This window comes from Lissotriton vulgaris, chromosome 1_1 (genome assembly GCF_964263255.1).
Source record: "Lissotriton vulgaris chromosome 1_1, aLisVul1.2, whole genome shotgun sequence".
NCBI lineage: Eukaryota > Metazoa > Chordata > Amphibia > Caudata > Salamandridae > Lissotriton > Lissotriton vulgaris.
Window position 1 is genome coordinate 995,422,697 of NC_141685.1, and position 15,849 is coordinate 995,438,545.

Genomic DNA, 15,849 nt, shown 5'->3' on the forward strand with positions numbered 1-15,849 from the left:
TGTCTGATTTCTCTCTTCTCTTACATCCAAGACCTTTCCCTTTTCTCTGTCCTTGGGTTTCCTCACGTCTATGCTGCCTCTTCCACCGGCTTCTTTTTCGAGTTGTCGCGAGCATCTTGAAATGGTGCAATGTTCACCCTGCTTGCTGTCACTCCGTACAGGCCCCAACTGTGAGATTAACTACGACGACTGTGCCAGCAACCCCTGTGACTATGGAGTCTGTCGGGATGGCATCAACCGCTATGACTGCATCTGCAAGCCCGGTTTCACAGGTGAGTGCTGCCAGCTGTGGTATGGGCAGTTAGTTCCCTGTGTTGATTGATTCTCCCAGGTGGGGGGTAACTGGGGCAGATGGAAATTGAGTCCAGGGGACTCTTCATGTTTTGTTGTGGTCTTTGCAGCCAGTTCCTGATGCAGGACAATACTTTTTTGGCAGACGCTGTAGGGCCAACTAGTGTTCTCGTCGCTGCAAGAAAAGGGGCAGTGTCTGCAGTCTGAGGGGCCTTGCACTGCAGGCTGCGAGGGGTTTCCCACCCCTTTACGTGCTGCAGGGGTGTCTGCTGCATGTTGTTGCATTGAAACCTCAGTCCTCAGGTGCTTCTGGGGAGATGCATGTGCTTATGGCTGCTTCAGGGATAGCAGTGGCGCCATTTGCTGCAGGGGATGACCTGGTCTGACTTTAGCTGCTGCAGAGAGAGGAGCGTCTACAGCTAGATTCTGAGCGGGCAAGGTGACCAATATGTAGTTTGTGGTGCTGCCTGCGGTGTTGTCGGAGGATTCTCTGCTTCCGTCTGGTGAGGGGGCAGTACAGCAGGATGTGCTGCTGGCCGTCAGATTAGCCAGTGCATTTTCACATAAGTTTGCTGGCTTTGCTTCCACTGAAGGCATGCGGTCTGCTGTAGCCCGCATTACCATGATTTGCTTTCTGTCGTGGGCAGTAAAAATCTGACGTATCTCCTTCAGTGCTCATTGCTTTTGGCGCCGTATACTGTGTTTAACACTGATTTTCCTCTGCGGCGCAATGGCTTGTCTTTGAGGACAGCAGGTGACCTGCACTTTCAGTCCAGGGCCTTTAGGCGGCAGTGAAGCTAGAGAGGCGTCTCTTAGGCAGCAGTGAAGCTAGAGAGGCGTCTCTTAGGAAGCATTGAAGCTAGAGAGGCGTCGTCTCTTAGGCAGCAGTGAAGCTAGAGAGGCGTCTCTTAGGCAGCATTGAAGCTAGAGAGGCGTCTCTTAGGCAGCCGTGAAGCTAGAGAGGCGTCTCTTAGGCACTACGATGCCAGCTGGCCCGCGGCTTGTGGTACGCACCTGAAGAGCACACTGCATGTCCTGTAACCTGTTGGCCTCTCTCCTCTGATCCAGGGCCCCTCTGCAATGTGGAGATCAACGAGTGCGCCTCAAACCCCTGCAAGAATGGGGGTACGTGTGTGGACGGAGAGAACGGCTTCAGCTGCCTGTGCCCACAAGGCTTCCACGACCCCCACTGTTACTCTGAGGTGGATGAATGCAGCAGCAGCCCATGCGCCCACGGTACCTGCAAAGACGACATCAATGGGTAAGGGCTCTCCGCCTGGTTTTTGGGCAGTAGCAGGGTTGGGCAGATCCATTTTAGGGTATCCTAGCATTGCATCAAAGTTTCATGAGTGCTGGGTCTTTCAAAGCTCATGTGTTGGAGCTTAATTGGTGTACGTCCGAGACAGGCGCCAGACACCTGGGACTGCGTTTCTGGCTGACGTGAGCAAGAATATGCTCCAGGAAGTTGAGGGCGCGGTCTACGGCAAACTTTGTTGACTTGCCTCATGATATGATAATTATCACGATCTATACCTGTGTCTGTACGGCAGTAGTGGAGGTTGGCCCTTGGCCTGCATTCTGAAAGATACTAAAAAAATGTCATGGTCCCACCATCTAGTATGATAGCATGTTTTCAATGCTTTAATGAACACTTGATCGCGTATGCAAGTATGCCAGCCAAAACATCCATGTTTTGTTTCTTTTCAAAGTTAAGTCACCAAACTTTCTGTCCACCATTTTACTTGTTGGGCTGCCCCTCCCATTATCTGCCTCTCCCACTACCACAGCCTTTTGGGTTTATTTCACTGTCAGCGGTTTAGTCTTTCATGTACATACTGACTAAAGCAGGCTAACATGCGCCTGTGCAGCTTACCGTGACTCTGAATTTTTAAGCTGCTAGTAACCTCTGTGTGTGAGGATTTTGTAGTGTAGCCCATCACGTTTGTAATTCACCATGTGCACTGTTTTACAGTATGAAACAATCTCTTCTAGATACCCATGCTTTGCACAATTCCACTTAGTAGTGTGTTAGAGTTTTTATCTCTTTGTGTATCTTTAAAGTAGTGTTCTATACTAAGTATTAATTGTTTGAGAAACTTTGATTGCAATCTCATTTTGGTTTATACTCCAATGTCGAATGAGTTTTTTGTACTCCTCTCGGGCCTCCCTATAGTCTGTTTTTTTTTTTTCTTTTAATTTTTGGTGGGCATTTAGGGTTTAAGTCACCTCATTGGCCCTGTCTTTCAAGTCCCTACTGACAGAGTGCCATTTACAGTAGGCTAACTTGTGGGCCCCTCCCAAAGGTAAGCCTGGCTGTATCTTGAGGCCACACTCACTGCTCCAATTGACCCCCTTGGCACTTCCTATGTGTTTACACTTTAACTTATTCATATCAGGTCTTGCTCGCTTTTTTTTTGCCCACAGACTAGAAGCCTACTAGAACCATTACGAAAACTCTTAAAAAATGTTTTTAAAAATTTGAAAGAGAAATTCCCTTGCCTCTTACTTTCAATGCGTAACCATATCATATACAGGAACAGCCTTTCTGTTCTGACAGTTTCCGTGCCACCCCTAACCTCCCCAACTTCCTACGAATACATCTGCCTCGATATCATCAGTGATGGAAAACCAATATGCTCTCTCCATGGCATTTACCACCCTCCCAGAGACCACCTCATCTTCGCCCAACAAATGATGGACTTGATTTCAACCAACGCAGGACGACAGCTCACCCAAATATACCTGGGTGACTTCAACCTCCATTGGAACGATCTTAACGATGCAGTGGTAAATAGTCTTAAAAGCTTCCTCCGCGCACTGGACCTCACTCAATTGTGTAACAGCCCGACCCACAAGAAAGGCTCTATCCTCGACCTTATCATCGCCAAAGAGGGCACTACTCAACTTGAGACTATTCAACCCTGTGACTGGTCAGACCATCATATTGTTACATTTCACATCAATGAAAAAGTCAAACTCAACTCGGTTCAACCCACCAGAACTAAAGTCTGGAAAAGAGACCTGAAAAAACTCAACCCATCATCCTTACCCCCGAACAGTCGCAACCTCCTACTCCCCCCTACGGGCGTTACAGATGTCCAATCCCTGACTGACCACTATCTTAGCGCCGTGACCTCAATAATTAATGAGGCTGCTCCCATGCAGCTAAAAAGAGTCTCCGCTAAAATCTCCAACCCATGGTACGACGGGAGTCTCAATGAAGATAGACGAGCCATGAGATTGGCAGAGCGCACCTGGAGGACAGCTCCCTCTGCACTACACCTGAAAACCCTGAAGAAAAAGAGAAACGCCTACTTCAGGAAAATAAAGCGATCAAAAGCAAACTTCTTCAGCCTCCAGCTCGACCAAGCAAAAAATCGCCCTAGAAAACTCTTTGAGTTAATCAGAACACAAGCCAAGGAACAACCCCAACCTCTCAGTACCTTGCACGAAGCACCCTCCTGTGAAGAATTCGCCACTTTCTTTACCCAAAAAACTGACAACATAAAGAATGATCTCCGCGATGACGCAAGACTCCTCAACATACTCAACTGCATAACACCCACCGAACCTAAAAACAATGCAACATGGTCAACCTTTGAAACTTACTCCGAAGAAGAAATAGGCAAATTGCTCAACACCTTGAAACCTTCCAATCACCTCACGGATCCCCTCCCTGCTAACGCTGTCAAAGATTTCATCCCACTGCTCCTTCCTCTATGGACTAAAATCATCAACAGCTCGCTCCAAGAAGGAACCATCCCTGACTCCCTCAAAGTTGGACAAGTCACACCTTTGCTAAAGAAACCTACTGCCGACCCGTCCGACCTAAACAACTACCGTCCCATTACCAATATTCCCACTCTCGCCAAATTACTGGAAAAATGCGTTCAACTACAGCTGACTAAACACATCGACCTGTTTGATCTCCTCAACCCGCATCAATCAGGCTTCCGGGCAGGACACAGCACTGAAACTGCTATGACTCACATAATTGACGACGCCCTTCAAATCCTAGATCAAGGTGATACCTGCCTCCTCATCCTGCTTGATCTCTCTTCGGCATTCGACACTGTCAAACACGAGAAATTACTCGATCTTCTGAGCACAAGAATGGGTCTTTCTGGGACTGTTCTTAAGTGGTTCACCTCCTTTTTACACAACAGGTCGCAGAAATTCAAGAGTAACAACCTGATGTCCTCTCCAATACCTGTGTCGTTAGGCGTCCCCCAAGGATCTTCCCTATCACCAACCCTGTTCAACCTAGTTATGGAACCTCTCACCACCTTGCTTCAAGCATCCAATGTACTTTTTCACATGTACGCAGATGACACCCAACTATCTCAAATTACAATCCCCCAACGACATTTTACTACTGAACTCTACGATTAGAAGCACCCAATCCTGGCTTGCTGATAATCATCTCAAACTCAATGCTCTGAAAACAGAATTCCTGCTGATCGCACCTCCCGCGAAGATCCCCATTACGCAAACCTGGCTTAAACAGTTAACGGCACTCAATGTCCAACCCATCATAGTGGACTCAGCGAAATCTTTAGGCATAACCCTCGACTCCAACCTTAACATGCAGCAGCATATCAGCAAAGCCACTAAGGGAGCGAACTTCCAAATCAATACATTGAGGAAACTTAAACCCTTCCTACCAGCCAAAGACTTCCAAACTGCAGTACAAGCTTTAGTAATCCCACGAATTGAATACGGCAGCACCGCCCTCTGCGGTCTCCCGTTAACCAGCACTGCACCCCTAAGAGCCTCTCTAAACGCTGCAGCCAGACTCATCACTGGATCAAAAAAACACTTGCACATCACACCCGATCTGAAAATGCTGGACTGGCTGCCTTTTGAAGCCAGAATACATTTGAAAATCGCCTGCATGACACACAAGGCTCTACATCTGAGCTCGCCCGGCTACCTCACTCAGAAGCTGTCAATCTCTGGTGGCTCTAGAAACACTAGAGGCACAGACAATCTTCTACTAAAACCTCGAAGATTCCGGAAGGTAAAAACCTATAAACGCTCGTTCTCAGGAATGGCACCCAGGATCTGGAACTCACTCCCTCCTGAAACCAGGCTCATCTCCTCCTTCACACACTTTAAGAAAGAAGTAAAAGCTATTTTTATGGCCAAATACACTTGACCTATTAGCCTGGATTTGGAAAGACCCTACTCTGACCTGTATTACTTTGTTCGATCTCTATGTCTATGTATTTCACCTTGAGCCATTTTGTGTTGGAGTAACACCGCGATTTTGTATTTCACCTGAATTATTGTCGCTACTAACTATCTACGCACACATTTAAGTCGCTGTTCGAACTCTATGAATATGTATCTTACCTGTATGATTGATGCCACTGACTATCTATGCACACATTTAGCTGTTATACTTGCACTATTGTTTGCCGTACCACTTATGTGTAACCCCACTTTCTTGCTGGCATTGTATGATTGATGCCACTGACTATCTATGCACACATTTAACTGTTATACGTGCACTATTGTTTGCTGTACCACGTATGTGTAACCCCACTTTCTTGCTGGCATTCCCAGCCGTGTAAAGCGCTCTGATATCTGCAAAGATCCTGTTCGCGCTATATAAAACTTTCTAAATAAATAAATAAATAAATATCCATGTAAATACACCGACTTTGGTCCCTGAACACACAAGAAAACTCTCGGCCCCAAATAAAACTCATGCTGTGTAATGTGAGATCCACAATGCCCTATTACCATCAGATTTCAGACTTTTCATCAACCAGGGCTGTCACACTTTCTATAACGTACTGATGGCTTTCAAAGCAGCGCAACCCCTTGTTGGATGAATTCGTCCACCCACCAACATCTCATTTACAGAATTCCCACCCAACTCACAGCGGATAATCTCATTGACCCAGTGTCTCTATTACTTTCAGTCGCAGTGAGTCCGTCTGCTACCCAATAGAGACTTTTCTGTTAAGTTCCATGTCCCTTTACCTTCTGGATTGAGTAGAATTATACAACATCAAGTCCAGTTCGTACTGGCCGAAGATGCAAGGCTTGCACCCTTGAAGGAGTGCCTTCTGAGATGGCCTCCTCTTCTAGTGCCAGTTATGGAAAGGTGCCCAGCCCTGATTCTGAGGCCATATTTAATTGTTTTAATGAATGCTGAATCAATACCCTGGATAATAGTATTCCTAGGGAAACCTCTACGGCCATAGCCTGTACCAGACATAATTGCTGCTTCACTGCGGAGGTAAGTAAGTTAACAGCCCTCTTATGCCAGCTGGAATGCAGGTGGTGACGGTCATAAGATCCTGCCTTAGAAATTCTGTACACAAAACATAGGATGTACATTGACGATCAATGTGGCTAAAATAGGAGATTTTTAGATCGATTTGTTAATGCTCCTAAAAACTCTTCAGAATTATGAGCTTAAAAAAACTTCACTTGGAAGGATCTCATATCATTCATTCCTCTGAACTTTGATCGGATCTTTCTAAGCTGTTTTGAGGCAAAATTGTAAAAATATGGGTAGAGCTGGCATGGAAACCCATTTCAAAACCTGCACCTGTGCAGCTATATAATGTCCCCACCCCTCCTGCTTCCTTTTAATCAAATTTAGTAACAGCAGCTTTTTTATGAAGATATTCCATGCATCCTTTGGGATCTCTAGAGGATCCCAAACCTGCTACATGGATGAAAACTCCTCTTTGCCACCCATCATATATTTTCTACAATCTTTAATTCACAGTTAAAAGAGGCCTAGTGACATTTCTGTGGAAATCAGCAGTAGTCAACCCCATTAAAAAAAATCCTTCAGCAGACACCCATGACCTGAACAATTTTAAACTAATTTCCTTGAACCAATTTCGGGGTAAAATTTCCAAAATAATTTTTTCAATCAAGTTCATGAGTTTGGCTAAGCCAGACCACATTCAGAAACGCGGATGTTATTGTTGGTTCTGTACTTGACAATCTCTGCAGAATACCCAATGACTGTGCTATCGGGGCCCTTATCCTTATCGATCTGCCCGTGGCCTTCATCCCAAGCGAACAGCACACTTTGGTCTCTAGGCTGATCGATGCAAGTATCTAGGGTGCTGTTCTTAAAGGGCTCATCATCCCTGTGTGCTCTTCCTCCATTTCGGGCTGGGCCTAAAATGTTAATCCCTGGTGTCCTTAAGGGCTACATCTTGTCGCCCCTCCTGTTTAACATCTATATGCTTCCCTTGGCTGTATTACTTCATCAGGAACGAGCACATATCAGACTGTCTCATCATCAATTGGTGGGTGTTTAATAAAACCTTAATCATTCTAAGAACCAGCTCTTGCTTACCTCCCTTGATATCCTGTCCACTAAATCCTTGGCTGACCCAATATTATGGTCCCCCGCCCCTCCCCTGCTATTCCATTCGCATTCTGGACATTTTTTATTGACTCCAATTTCTCTCTTGAGACTCAAAAAGTAAAGGTGACACATGTTTCTGGCACCTTAAATGATACAATTGCGTCTGCATTTCTTAGACCTCTCTACAGCAATGTGATCTGTCTTGCTACTCCCCATTCTTCGTTAGATCAGCTAAAACTGGTCTAAAATGCAGTGGCCAGGCTGATTGCGAACAACTCAAACATGCACAAATTTCACAAGCGTTAAAACAGCTTCATAGACTGCTGGTGAAAAGCTGAGTGATGTGTAAAGCCATGGTGATTGTCGACAAGGCCATACACAGTAATTTGCTTGATTTATAGGGTTTGAAATGTTTTAGTACTCTTGCCTGAGCTATTTGCTCTGCTATTTTGGTTTGCTAAATGTCCCAAAACTCCAAAGTATGATTTACAGTGTTCCCCCACAGTAAAAACCTGAAATTCATTTCCTATCTATGCTCTCAACCAGACTTGCTTCAAGTTACAAAACAGGTAAAATCTCATCTGTTTAGCACACACTAACTTCTTATGCAGTACACTACCACTTGATAGCTAACGCCAAGAAGCTTTGGTAAATTCACTCTCTAAAGTTACCATACCTCTCCGTTCATGCCTCCCTTTAGCAGCTGGGCTCCCACTCTGCCTGAGCTCTACCTCTCCAGCCAGGATTTGCTGCCTGCCAGGAGCCGACCTCTCAAGCTTTGGCACTCTCCTGAGACTGGTTGCCAACAACATTGTGTGCACTTTATCTATGGACCATCTCACGAGCCGCAATGCCTTCCATGCCAAGCAAGTTACCCACCACTTCTGAAGCAGCCTTTCCAGCATGACATCTGCTTTCCATCCATTATTCTGCCTCATCCCTTAACCTGGAGACCACACATTCTGAGGGTGATGAGACCTATGGGTCCAGGTGCTCCTGCCCCCATGGTGGGGGTCTGACCTGCTGTAGGATGTGGTGGGCGCTGTGGAAAGAGCCATTCATAGATGAAGCTTTTCTTTTTTTACAGGTATAAATGTGAGTGTGAGCCAGGCTGGGCGGGGACCAACTGTGACCTCAACAAAAACGAGTGCGATTCCAACCCGTGCCAGAACGGAGGCACGTGCACGGACTACGTGAACGGCTATCGATGCAAGTGCAAGGAGGGCTTCCAAGGTGTGTACATCCGCTCTTCTTGCCTTCTTTGTATTGGACTTCCCTGGCTGCGGACTGGCAGGTGTCATGGCTAGTGCTAGCTTTAGTATGTCCTGACACCACAGCTTAGGGGCAAGGGCACTGCAGGATCAACCACTTCTCCCCTCTTACTACACATTCTGCATGTTTGTCAGTAAAACAGAGGCTGATCACAAGTTTTTTGGTGGCACTCAATGCCGAATCTTCTTATCCAACACTTGATGGGTCTTGTTGACTATCTTAATGAGTGCGTAGGGAGTCAGTGCAGCGATCCAAGGTCTGCGCTATTGTCTTCTTTGCAATCGTTGCCTGACGTGCATGCTTGGTTTGGACGTTATTGAGGAAGGTAGATTAATGATTCTAAGGTAGGGAGGCCAGATGTTGAAAAGCCATAACCAGATCGTAGGACTACCATTTTGCTTCAGTCGAAGGATACACAATGACTTAATTGCCAGTGGTCACCGACATAGAAAACACACTGAAGAGGCACTGAGGGTCAGGTAATTAAATGCAAATTCTTAACCCAGTAACATCCGTGTTAATCAAATTGCTTTCTAATTAGAGCTGCTAACTAATCTTTGTTGAACAGATGTCATCTATGCTTTAGCTGCATCCAGTGTTTACTGCCAAAGCAACCTGGTTCATTGTGAAAGTGGAAAAGTAAACGGTGTAGGGTCTAGTGCTCACTTCTGTATTCTGTGAAGTCCAAGGTTTAGTTCAGGCATAATTTTGACTACCTTGTCTCCTCAGTGGCTGCGGTGAGTGTTGTAAAGGTATTCCAGGTGTATTGTAGATAGCACTTCCCCCTGGTTACTCGGGCTGGGTCTAACTTGCTTCATATGTGGTGAGCAATAGTCAGCGTGGTCGAGTCGCACGTAATCTTGCCACACTGCTGTGCCCAGTCAGTCACTGAGTTATTACAGCTTTCAGCGTTTCACTTACTCCCAACCGTCTGTCGTACAGACCTGAATGAGGACTGGGCTGGTAAAATGGCTGTCCTGTGAGGTGCCTCAGTCTAGAAGTGGAGCCATCTTGCCTCGGGATGAGCAGCATTGCCTGGGAGTTGTGGTTTGTGGCGAATGAATGCTTTGCTAAGAGTCCTAGGACATGGCAGCTGCTGTGCCCGAGAAGATTGATGCTAAACTAAGAAAAGCAGCCTATCGTTTGGGTTTCTTTAGAATTTGGGTAAAATGCAGGTAGAGGGCTAGACGTACTACTTGTTCTACAAATTGTTTTAGGCTGCTCTGTCGCATGCTTCTTGTCACAATGATTCATCACACTTTGGTGTTTAAACCAAGCTTCTCTTCAGAGTGCCCCATGGTGAGTTTCTCATGCCTCTTGTTGCAGCTTGGACCATGCATCACAAGTGTTTCTTCGTCCCACAGGTACCTACTGTCAAACCAATGTAAACGACTGTGCGTCCAGCCCGTGCCTGAACCGGGGGACCTGTGTGGATGGGATTGCAAGCTACAGTTGTCTCTGTGACCTTCCCTATACAGGTACGTCCTGGCAACTGCCTTGGGTGAGTGATGTGGAAGCCATGGGCTGGGATGAGCCTTAATCAATGTCACGGGTAAAACAGCGCTGCTCCCACAGTCAGCATTTCTATTTAATAACCCATTCAGATTGCCGCCTTCAGGGCAGGGCCAGCAGTGGCGTGAAAACTGTACTACACAAGGGGCGACGGTGACTTACCAGCGGAGATGATGGTGTAATAATACACAATACACGGTGTGTGAAGAATGTAAGGGGTTAGCACATCTTGGAACTTATTACGAGTTGTTCATTATCTGGTCCATGGATACCAGGGAGCTGAAAACTCCCTAGCCTGCAGCATGTTCTGCTGTTGATACCCTACTTTGCACATACCTGCCCTCTAGTGGTCGGAGGGCGTGGAGAGATCGAGTCACCTCGAAACCAAAAACTCTGCTTCGAACAAAAACAACTTGCACCTTTCTACACCCAACACTAGATGGCCACAGTGTGCAAAGTATCTGAAATTGAAGCTCTAAACTACAAGCTGCAAATGCATGTTACAGGTAAGTAAATTTTTCGGTTAGTTCACCCACAAATAACATGCAGAGCAAAAAATGCCGGGTCCTTTCCGATGAAATGCCTCCTTTCTGGCCCTATAATCAAATCCTTTTATGCTGCATTAAGGAGGTGGTGATTGGCAAAGAGGGTGGAGATGGCATGGGTTGATAGTGTTGTCTCTCTACCCCCCCCCTCCCCGCCCCCCCCCCCCCCAAGACCTCGAGGGGACAGTTAGGGGCCAGACTGTGCCAGGGCGAAATTTAATTTACGGAAGTGTAATCTTGCATGATTGTCAGCATTGTGCATTACGATTGTTTCACAAAATGCATGACATTATGCCACATTACATAGTTGAGACTTTAAACAAAAAACCTCGGAAAAAAAGATGAATGAACCAAACCTAAGCAGCTGATGCTCATGCCTCGCGCAATTCAGTGCTTTTTCTGTGTGTGAAATGCGCCTTCACACCAAAAATGGATGCGACGGCACATTTTGTGCTGAAGAATAGCGCAAAACACGAAGCCAGCGTATTACATAATAATGTGCAATTTCTCACAACTTTTTGAGCACTTCGCATAACTTCCCTAAAGGAAATGACCTGCATTTCGCCTAGTCCTACTCCTACTGAGAGCCCCAAAGATGTTCAAAAGTAAAAAAAGATTCACAGTAGATTAGTGACCATCAACAATGGAATAACCAGTTAATCGATACCAAGTAGGGGGCTCAATAGAGCCAGAGACATTTCCAAAAGGGCACATTTATTATGCACAGACCCGTGTTCAAAACTAGTGAGGCACAAAGCCGGTTTCCTGTTTCTTAGCTGTGCTTTGTGCGAAAGTGAGGAAGCTTAAAATTGGGACAAGACAGTTCGGGGGAAAACGTAAACCTTTATTGTACACAACCGTGACATCACGAATTACAAAAGAAGCAGGAGGAAAAATCTATATGCAGAATATTTAGTTGAAAATGTACTTTTTTCTGGTCGCAGGCCAGATAGTTTACGAACCACTGAGTTAGACACCCACTGGAGTCTGAGCACTGAAATCATCTCACCTGTGCTGTTACTAACAACAGATGAATTGCTTGTTGGACGGGACCCTTATTGGAGCTCTGTCTGAGTAATTGTTAGTGCCCGGAGGGGGTGAGAATGAATGAGAACTGCATCTAAGCACATGAGAAAACGTCAGCTAGCTTTTCAGCCTTTACATTAGTTCCACCCAAAGGTGCCTTGGTCCTGATGGACAACAGCACGTGAGATTGTCTGGTCGGAGCAGGGAGGGAGGGGTCCGCCCCGCCTGGCTCGGGTGCACAGCGCCCGGTCCCGCTGAAGCCTTCCGCTCGTCATATCTCCGCGCTGGAGAATGCGCTGCGTGACCCCTTTGAACCTGTGGGCATCTGTCACAGGCTTCAGACAGGGCAGGCATGATTTATCTGCTCTTTGGGGTTTCTATATGTCTATGTTGCCTCTAGGGGAGAAAACAAGTAAGCTGTTCTTCTCCAGATAGACTGCAAAAGAATAACCAAACGGGCCTGCGACTGGTGTTTTTTGTTGTTTTTTTAAACCTTCCCTTCCTTGTCAAAGGAGTTTTAGCGTGCAGCGAAACCATACATCTTATACCAGGAGGGGATTCTTGGAGTCCATTGCTCCTCCCGAAGATTCGGATTACAGATACGCCCTGTATTTGACCCCTTTGTGGTTTTATTGACTTAAAAATGTATTCGAAGTCGAACCAGCTTGCAGGTGCAGGACTTGCATAAATCCTGCATCAATCTATAGGGGTGTGTTTCTTCACCAAACAAATCTAAACTGTTTGTTTTTTTGTTGTAGTTTCTTTGTATAAAAAAAATTGTAGAAATATTTTATTTACAAAACACACCTAATTTGGCAAAAAGACAGACCATTGTGGTCTGGTGAAATCTAAACTGTAACCATGGATTCTGCCACCAACTCTTTGAATCATTTTCGTCTGTGTTCAACTACAGGGTTTTAGCGTTTGACTTCAGGCCGCTTTAGCGACGTGTTGCCGAGTTCTAATGTCATCTCTGCAAGAGAACGATTTATCGTTGGCGCCGCGGTTACGTGGTTACTTGCCTTTTACTCTTTGTGGCTTACTTGTAACTTAAGTAGTACTAGGATCTTGAATGTATGGAGTAACAGCACCACCCTGTGCCCTCATGGGTGTATTACAGGCATACACTCAATGGAAGAAGTTTCTTTTGTTCAGATAGGGCTTCTGATTTTACACGAGGCAAGTTTTCCATTTAATAGAGAGCGTGAGCTTTAAGTTATTCAACTGCAGGGCCACATTTCTTTCTTTGCCTTTATTTTATCTAAGGCCGCGGTGCTGGTCTAATTTTTATAGTTGGGTTGCTTGCCAATAAGGTCACCTCACTAAAAGTGTAGCGAATGTGACAGTTTGTTTTTGAAAACGCAACAATAGCGGTCACAAGAAAAAACATTTTAATTGTGACTATTGTTCACACTCCTTCTAAACTCTCAAGTTTAATGGGGGTGCAGAAGCACCTCCTGCATCCCTAATCCCATCGCCATTAATCCGAAGAGTGCTTTCTTGTCACACAGACCATATTCGCAACATATTCGATTTATTCCCCTGCGTGTGGCAGAGATCTTCATGAAATAGGTGACTGCACATTTCCAGCTGTCATTGCACACTCTACATTTATCACTTGAATGGAGTATTTCAGCGCCTGACCCCCAAGTTCATCCTTTAAGGTTGTTTCCGTTTAGGCGATGTGGCATTGTACAGACTGACACTGTGCAGCATTTTCGAGTTGTACAGAGTATTGGCCTGTAAACAGTCATAGGTCTCACTGATTCATCCAGGTTCAATGCATAGAAAAGCGGTAACCTTTGCTCTTTTTCTTTTTGAGAAAGCTTGCTATGCCTGAAACTTCCAAAGCTACCTCGTGATCACCAGCTTTATAACCTCGGATCTCTACCTTGCATGCAAGTTTTCGTTCTGTGCTCTGACTCCTCTCTTGGCTTGAGTAGATCTTGCTTATCTTTGCGTTCATGATTCAGAACTGAGTAAATTGCCATTGGAATAGTTTGACTGTCCCATTGGTGAAGCAAAGTCGGGGAGGTTAAATATTGGCATCCCCTGCTGATTGCTTGCCGGTGTTCCATTATCCGCTGCCCCCCGTGTGGCAGTGGGCCCCCCTGTTTTGCTCATGCGTACGCATGCGCACATTACGGCCGATGATGTGGTACCACACCCACCATCATTCAGTGTCATCATCATTGCGCATGCTCTATTCGAACATGGCTCGCGTCTCGGGCAGAAAGCGCCCGCGGGGTCCTTGTGCCGACCTCTGTACACAGCCCGTCTCCGTACAAGCAGGACCCCCCACCTGCAGGCCGGTTTTGCCCCGCATTAAAGCTGCTACATATTTATTTAAAATGTAAACCGTGTACCCGGGAAGCGTGTTAAACAAATTATTATACGAATGATCACAGTGCATGTTGCGATGCTAAGCTGCCTGCATTACAACAACATCAGCGTGCCTCTTCCCAGACCCCTCTCCCTTTCCTGCTGTAATCCAATCTCCATCATAGATGGTGATCAACATGAAATTAATTAACATTGAATTTAGAACTGTTCCAGCCTCGTACACCGCCTCGGGCTGCTGGCGGCTCGAGGCTGTGAACAATGTTGGCACAAGGACCGCGCGGGCGCTCTCTGCCCTTCTCCGCCCCGTGACGTAGGGGGTGCAGCCACACACGGGGATACAGTGAATCTCGGAACACCGGATTCAGGGCTCTTGCCTTTAGCTGGCGAGTCACTTCTTGACGTTTGTGATGGATTTCAAGGTTACACCAAGAACCCTCAGCACTCTGTAGTGCTCTGCTGATCCTCTCCATCTTCTAGGAGCATTTTTGAGCGGCCCATGCCTTCTGCAACTCTTCCATACATACGCCCACTGCAGCTTTCTGATGGTGTTTGGAGCTGGCTTGTGATACTTTGTATCCACAGGCTTTGTAGAATAAACACTTCAAGCCCTCAAAACTAATAATTGATTGTAGCATTTCTGTAGCAATTTTCTACCACTTGACAGGGCCCTGGTGTGCTTTCTAGGGGTCGAGCAGGTAGCTGCACCATTTATTGTGCATGGTCGTAGAAGGGTGGCGCGAAACTCTGGCTAAATAAGTTATTGCTTGTCAGGAGCGTCCATGTCTGAGTGTATATACTTTTCTGGCACTGTAATATTAAAATCAGATTACCCTACCATTTTTTTCAAATTTCTTCTTCACAGGGCGTAACTGCGAGAATGTCCTAGCTCCTTGCTCCTCCAACCCATGTGAAAATGGCGGTGTCTGTGACCACACACCAGACTACGAAGGATTCTTATGCAGCTGTGCCCCTGGCTGGCAAGGTAAGTGTCCTTTGGCATTGCATGCAGACCCATTACCAATGCTGACTCTTTGGTTTTAGGTTTTCCAGATTGGATGACATGTTCAAAGCGATTAATATAATTGTTGAACTCCCATTTCCAGTGGATCAGTGTATGATGTGGATTTTGCTAGGCATCCTTTCATTGGGCCCTAGAGTAAAGGGGTTTGCAGAGACCTGAAATTTGTGACTGAAAGTTATTTTGGCAGAAGCTTTGACAAATCTTATTTTTTAGTTCGAATGGGTAAAATACTTAGAATGTAGTTTGTCTGTTGAGGACCCTGCACCTGAGTAGGGGTGGGGGAGAGGGGAGGTTAGGTGGAAGGCTGTCCGCAATTAAGTGCTGGTAAGCCTTCTTTAATAGGCTTGGTGCTGTACGAAAATTTTCCCTGAAAAGTAGTGCAGATGTATTAGCGTCTAGGGAATAATTAACCTAGTTCTGATAATGTCACAAATTACATTTACCTCCAGTTGCATTAAATGATTAGCCATGATAATGCGGTAAATATGAAATTA

At 45.9% G+C, this 15,849-nt stretch overlaps 1 protein-coding gene across 1 annotated transcript in view; it reads left to right on the forward strand.

Annotated features, from left to right (window-relative positions):
* The window catches only part of NOTCH3 (notch receptor 3), a 201,063-nt gene that overhangs the window by 138,929 nt on the left and 46,285 nt on the right, over positions 1-15,849 (forward strand). The window contains exons 12-16 of the mRNA XM_086927998.1: positions 32-272; positions 1,360-1,552; positions 8,724-8,869; positions 10,273-10,386; positions 15,197-15,316. Of these exons, the coding sequence (XP_086784124.1) occupies positions 32-272; positions 1,360-1,552; positions 8,724-8,869; positions 10,273-10,386; positions 15,197-15,316 (814 nt within the window). The remainder of the gene's footprint in view (positions 1-31; positions 273-1,359; positions 1,553-8,723; positions 8,870-10,272; positions 10,387-15,196; positions 15,317-15,849) is intronic.